This window comes from Octopus sinensis, linkage group LG6, assembly GCF_006345805.1.
Source record: "Octopus sinensis linkage group LG6, ASM634580v1, whole genome shotgun sequence".
NCBI classification, from domain to species: Eukaryota; Metazoa; Mollusca; class Cephalopoda; order Octopoda; family Octopodidae; genus Octopus; species Octopus sinensis.
Window position 1 is genome coordinate 83,850,259 of NC_043002.1, and position 6,869 is coordinate 83,857,127.

General features: G+C 38.5%; 1 protein-coding gene across 1 annotated transcript in view; it reads left to right on the plus strand.

Moving 5' to 3' along the window:
- Window positions 1-615: 615 nt before the first annotated feature.
- LOC115213439 overlaps window positions 616-6,869 on the plus strand; it is a 21,354-nt gene continuing 15,100 nt past the window's right edge. Inside the window, exons 1-2 of the mRNA XM_029782415.2 lie at window positions 616-774; window positions 3,768-3,946. Of these exons, the coding sequence (XP_029638275.1) occupies window positions 723-774; window positions 3,768-3,946 (231 nt within the window). The 5' untranslated portion in view covers window positions 616-722. The remainder of the gene's footprint in view (window positions 775-3,767; window positions 3,947-6,869) is intronic.

Below are 6,869 nucleotides of genomic sequence, written 5' to 3' on the forward strand. Positions count from 1 at the left end.
GCCTAACGAAAAATCACCATAAAATCATTTAGTAGTTCGGCCCGCTTAATGATGAGCCATATCTTACGTGGTCCGCTTCTCGAAAAAGGTTTTCCATGCCTGGTCTAGTCTAATATCTTATCGTTTCGGATAGCTGTCATTCTTCTGTGGCATTTTTCAACTCGCATTAATATAGCCCACCTATTTTTATTGACGTTTACTTTTAGCTAAAGCTGATAGAATAGAGTATCTTGAAGAGGATAAAAATAGAAGATAAAATACGTTAGTACGTTCTCTTATAACAATCCTTTAAACTAAAACTAATACATTATCTAAATTTTCCCGTGCAACAAAAAAGTAACATTTATCGATGAAACTATGTACAAACAATTTTAATGGATAAAATAATTAATTTTGCTCGAATGTTACGTTAAAAGTGCTGCGTATAATGCACTCTATGTGACAATAAACACATGCCAGTTAGTCTTCTATACAATGTCGTTAAGGTAATTTTATTTCTAAACTTGACTAATATATTGTTGTTGTTATTATTATGAAGCCCCACATCCTCCCTCATCTAACATGTCTCTAAATATATTGTTTATGTCTAACAGTGTTATTACTAGCATCTTTGTTCTCGGTTAAAACATTCTTGAGAAATAACCATCTGTCTAAATAATATAAACGGATAAAAATAACGTTCAGTTTCATTACTGAAAACATACGCGATACTGAAGGCAAACATGAAGCTCATAGTTGCTCTGTTACTGTTGTGGTCCTTTGCCTATTCAAATGGTAAGTACATGATGAGCAAAAAAAAAAACTATTAATATCCTTTGTAATAACTAACAATCCTTTGTAATAACTTTAAAATACGTGGCAAATGCTGTTCAAAAATTAACATTATGATTATTTTTGTTGCTGTTGAATAACCCCTCGATCAATCCTGTTCCAGCAGCCTTATGAAAACCCAGGTTGTCGTCCCACCGATAGGCACCCCATCGATCTTTTGTTCCAATCATATCATAACTCGTACTGTGATGAATCATATAGTATTGTTTTATAAAGTCTTCCTGTAAGGCGTTTCGTTTATACCTATAATTGCTTACTTTGTTTTTGTTTTTTTTTATTATTAAAAAAAAATCCAATTCTGTCCACGTTGTAATCAAGTGAAAACATAAAAATGTATTTCCATCAAAAGCCAAAGGAATTTCTTGTTTCGTCCATTCTTTTCCTATTGCACATGGGATTTTTTCGCGTTTGCTCCTTATGTGACACATGTAAAATATTACCTAGTGGCCGAAAGGAACAGGGAAGTCAATGATCAGCTGCATAACACCAGCAAGACATCCAGTACTGGACAGGCTTAAATAAACTATTGCACTCTACAGTTTTTTACTTAGCAACAGCATTTGTGTATGTGCGTATACGTACGTACGTGAGTGAGTGCGTGCGTGTATGCGTGTGAATGCATGTGTGTTGTGTGGTGTGTGGGTGACGGTAAAGTCCCACATATGTAATATAGTGAAATTAACTTTAAACTGGTTTGTCTTCAAATGCTGAGATGTAACTTCAAAGTTCACTGCCTCTTCAAAGTCGTAATCACGATAACATTATCAGCAAAGCCCCTTTGTTGAAACTAGGTCTTTCGATTCAGTGAAGTAACTTAACTTCTTATTTTCTTCCTAACACTTCTTTAACTAAAGTAGATCTAGTATTGTAAAGTACCGTAAATCCTCGAGTATAATCCGCACTTTTTTCACAAAATTTAATGGTCAAAATCCCTAGAGCGTACTATATACGAGGTTAAAAATGAAAATTATTTTCTAAGCAATGTCCTAGTCTCTATTTGCTGTCCGGCAATGTTTATTCAGATGCATTTTGTGATGTCGGACGCGAAAATACCTTAAGCTAAGCCTGAAAGCAATGAAGTCATAAAAAAATTATCCATAACTTGCAGTAAGCAACATTTATTACAATAAAAGTATTCAGAACACAGAATAACATGTAGCAAAAACAATTTGCAAACATATTTACATTCCCATATAACAGTCAAGAACATCACCATTATTGTATTACGCATGCGCGGAAGTGTTTGTTCGACTAGGTGCTGCTGGCTTTATTACGCACGGCTCAAGTTAGAGAAGGGGTAGGTATCATACACAAGGTTTAGATTTTTCAGCAGTAAAGCCCCCTAAAAATCCCCTGCGTGTTATACTCAAAGGCGGACTATACTCGAAGATTTACGGTATGTCTTTATTTTTGACTGCTTTATTTTATTTATATGTTGCTTAGTCAAAGACACGAAGTGTTAAGACAGAAGAAATGGTAGATGAAGATGTACATAGAGACAGCAGCAAATATTGTGAGGATGACGAAGACAACGAACCATAGCTCAGAAAACGTACATTCTTGTTACATAAATATCCATCGATAATGACATTTCGTGTAATAACCCTCTCAATTTCCTCCTTTGCCCTTGTTTTCCTCGCAAGTATCAACTTGTAGCTGTTTTAGTTGTCCATTAACTAAATCGATCTCAACAGTTCCTTTGAATGAGAAGCTGCAAAGGCTATTGGAGAAGTCTTTTGGTGTGGACACCAAACCTTTCAAAAAAGAAAGAAATTCCTCCCGAGGTCGAATTCATCACTCATTGCTCTAGGCTTGACTCAATAGCTATCAAAAAATATTCGGTTCAGAAAATATTCGCCGGGTGAAATGCGTAGCCGTATTTCGTCTGCCGTTACCTTCTGAGTTCAAATTCCGCCGAGGTCGACTTTGCCTTTCATCCTGTCGGGGTCGATAAATTGAGTACCAGTTACACACTAGGGTCGATATAATCGACTTAATCCGTTTGTCTGTCCTTGTTTGTCTCCTCTGAGTTTAGCCCCTTGTGGGTAGTAAAGAAATAGGTATTTCGTTTGCTTCTACGTTCTGAGTTCAAATTCCGCCGAGGTCGACTTTGACTTTCATCCTTTCGGGGTCGATTAAATAAGTACCAGTTACGCACTGGGGTCGATATAATCGACTTAATCTGTTTGTCTGTCCTTGTTTGTCCTCTCTGTGTTTAGCCCCTTGTGGGTAGTAAAGAAATAGGTATTTCGTCTGCCGTTACGTTCTGAGTTCAAATTCCGCCGAGGTCGACTTTGCTTTTTATCCTTTCGGGTCAATTAAATAAGTATCAGTTGCGTACTGGGGTCGATTTAATCGACTGGCCCCCTCCCTCAAAATTTCGGGCTTTGTGCCTAGAGTAGTAAACAATATTCGGTCCGGAATGTGACAAGCTGACAGAACTATCACTGCGTAGCAACATTTCGTCAGAGCCCAAATGTTGCCGAGGTCGACTTTGCGTTTCATCCATCGGAGTCGATAAAATATATACCAGTTGAGCACTTGGGTCCATGTAATCGACAAACCACACCTCACAAAAATTCAGGCCTTGCGTTTTTAGTAGAAAGGATTATTTTAACAATATAGGACAGTGAGCCAGCAAAATCGTTAACATGCCGGACTAAATGCTTAACGTAATTTCTTTCGGCTTTATGTTCTAGGTTCAAGTTCCACCGATGTTGACTTTGCCCTTCATCCTTTCAGGTTCGATAAAATAAGTACAAATTGAGCACTTAATTCGATGTAATCGAATATCTCCTCCTATCACAATTACTGGCCTTGTGCCAAAAATTAAAAGTATTATTTTAACATGGTTCAGCCAAACGAATATATCCATTTACATAGTTTTAATAAACATACGTTATTAAATAAAACATTCTCTTGCTCCTTTCATACAGCTTCGTCTGCAGGTCTCAGCACAACTGGTGCTGTGGTTGCCCTGGCTCGTAGAATGATACAATCGTCAAAAACAGAAGATGTAGAGGACATGGCCATACTTCCTTACCACTGTGACTTGGCAGCTAGTTATGGACAGCTTAATAATGAAACCATAAAAAATATGGACAGAAATTTACTGGTAAGCGTCTTTTATCTCATTATGATATTGATTTGTCCTTTTTAATGTTGTTGATAATATATAAAGCGGCGAGCTGGCAGAATCGTTACTGCGCTGGGCAAAAATGCTTAGCGGCATTTCATCCGTCTCTGAACGTTCTTAGTTCAAATTCCGCCGAGGTCGACTCTGCCTTTCATTCTTTTGGGGGTCGATGAAAAAAGTTCTAGTTGAGGAGTGGGGTCGATGTAAACGATTTACCCCCTCCCCCGAAATTGCTGGCCATATGCCAAAATTTGAAAACGATATTGTGATTAATAAATGTAAATGGAACGATGAAGGCAGCGAGCTGGCAGAATCGTTTGCGTGCTGAACAGAATGCTTAACGGAATTTTTTTCTGGCACTTTACCTTCAGAGTACAAAACCCGCTGAACTCAACTTCATCATTCAACCCTTCAGAGGTCGATAAAATAAAGTACTAGTTAAGTACTGGATGTAATAGGCTTGTCCCCTCCCTTCAAAATTGCCCACTTTGAACCCTGCAATGAATCAGTGTCCCATTAAAGAGGGAATGTTGTGATCTCGGTTACTTATATGCCCTGGAAACCGGGTAGCCGGCCCTATGACTCCTAGCATTCAAGAAAAATTAAAATTATTAAAAATATTGAGCGATGAATTCGCAGAATCGTTAAAGAGTTGGACAAAATACTCATAACACTTTAGGTTCGAAGCTCAAACCCCGCAAAGGTCAACTTTGTCTTTCATCCTTTTGGCTTCGATGAAATAAAATACGTGTCAAGGATTAGGGGCGATTTATATGACTATACCTTTCTTCTCTAAAAGTATAGTGTTATCCATCGTGAAAATTCAAAAATGTCTGAAGCATATAGAAAGCGCCCTTAATACTAGAACTGCAAAACTGGGTGAGTTTAATATGGCAAATATTCAATTTGAAATATTGAAAGTAAGTATTTAGAGAAGAGAACTGAATCGGTTGATTACGAAGGGACTGAGTAACAGAGAGATGTTGGTCAGAGATGGTGGAGTAGAGGAAAGAATAAAAGCAAGCCCATTAAAAGGACCTAGAGGTAGGCGGTCATGAGTCTTCCATTCAGAGGAACAAATTTCATTGTTGTATAGTTACTGGGGCATAAAGGAGTAAACATTGCAGTATAGTGAGCCAGTGGTTGAACTATCGTTCATTAAAGTTTTGTCTCTAAGTGATGTAGACGAGGTAGGGAGAAAGTGAGCTGTTGTAGTCAAACGCAAAAACCCTGTGGTCTGAATTGTACTCTGATGTAAGCGCAAAGAATTCGTTGTTGCACGGATCTTAACTATCTCGTGTCTCTAAAGAAGGATCAATGATTTCGTGATATAATCTTGATTGCGTACGTGAGAATCGATAGAGTGCCGAACAAGCTAGCAATTTGATAGTTTGTATCCAGTCACCACCACTTCGTTGTGTGGCCAACTTAATTAACTTTCATTTGGCCAAGTTTACATGCCTGTAAAGTTAGAATATCTCCTCTAGGTAATCAGCTGTATCAGTGTAAATTTTAAATTGTTTTATAGGTTACGAGTGTTATATTTTAAGGTTCTTTCCTTGGTGAAACGGGATGTCCAAGCTCCGCTGCTCATCATGCTGAGAAAAACAAACTCTCAAGTTATCGGTCGCTCTCCGACAGGTTTATAGTCGAGCCTGTGGCTGTTGAGACCTCCGGTGTTCTTGGTTCTCGGATCATATCCCTGTTCACTCACCGCTACCGGGGCGGAATTTGCTGTCCACTATTGCGAGCCCCGTGAGTCAGAGTGGTTGTTCCAGCGCATCTTCCTTGACATCCTGGGCAACGCCTTTTCCATTTTGTCGGTTTGTGCCATGAGAAATGTTTCTTTATTGTGAGAAGCGAGATCCAAAATGGCGTTCCACTTTATGTATGGTGCCATCATCAATGGCGGAATGTGGCCGTCCAGGAATAGGAGTAGCTTCCACGGATGTCCGACCACATTTGAACTGGCGATGCCTGAGCTTGACTACGTTGTATAACGGTGCATCGTCATCATAAACTTCTTTCACTTCGTCGATAGTCTCTTTTGGTGCACGACCTTTCAGGTATAAGAACCTGATCACGGACTTGCATTCAACTGCCTCCATTATAACACCTTAGTCCATCTTAGCAGCAGCCGTAAAAGACATACGAATACTAGTGGAGAGCTGCGATTTACAATGTGACATGTAGACATGTATGATTATAACTAAACATAGACACACGTAGAGGTATACGCATGCGCAAATGAAGACACATACAATAGGAATACAAAATACAAAATGGCTGACCGTTAGTAAGGAGAGACACACAGATAAGAAAGAAGAAAGCAAAGGACCACTGATGCAGTCACAGGAGTGTGACGAAAGAACTCTGGCCGAAATAAAATTAAGATTAATGTAAAAAATTAATAATGCTGAAGCAAAGTAATACCAAATATATAGTGCGTGTGTTTTTATTGGCTAAACTGGTAAAATGACCATTCCTAAACACAATAATATTCAAGTTCCGTTTCCTGCAATAATCGGAAGTGGGTCAGGGAAAATCTTTAATGAACACCCCTCGTATATATGTGTGTGTGTATACAAACATCCATAAATGTATGTATATATCAATATATATGTGTGTGTGAGAGAGAGAATATCTGTATATGTTATGTGTGTGTCCTCCCACCGCTTGACAACCGGTATTGGATTGTTTACCTCTCCGTAACTTAGTCATTCAGCAAATGAATCCCGATAGAATAAGTTGCCAGATTTAAGAAAAGTCCTGGGGTCTATTTGTTCGACTAAATCCTTCAAAGCGGTGTCCCAGCATGACCGTCGTCTAGTGACTGAAACAAGTACAAGTTTTAACTTAATCCCAAAATCTGCTGAATTATACCAATACAAAATTTAAAAAA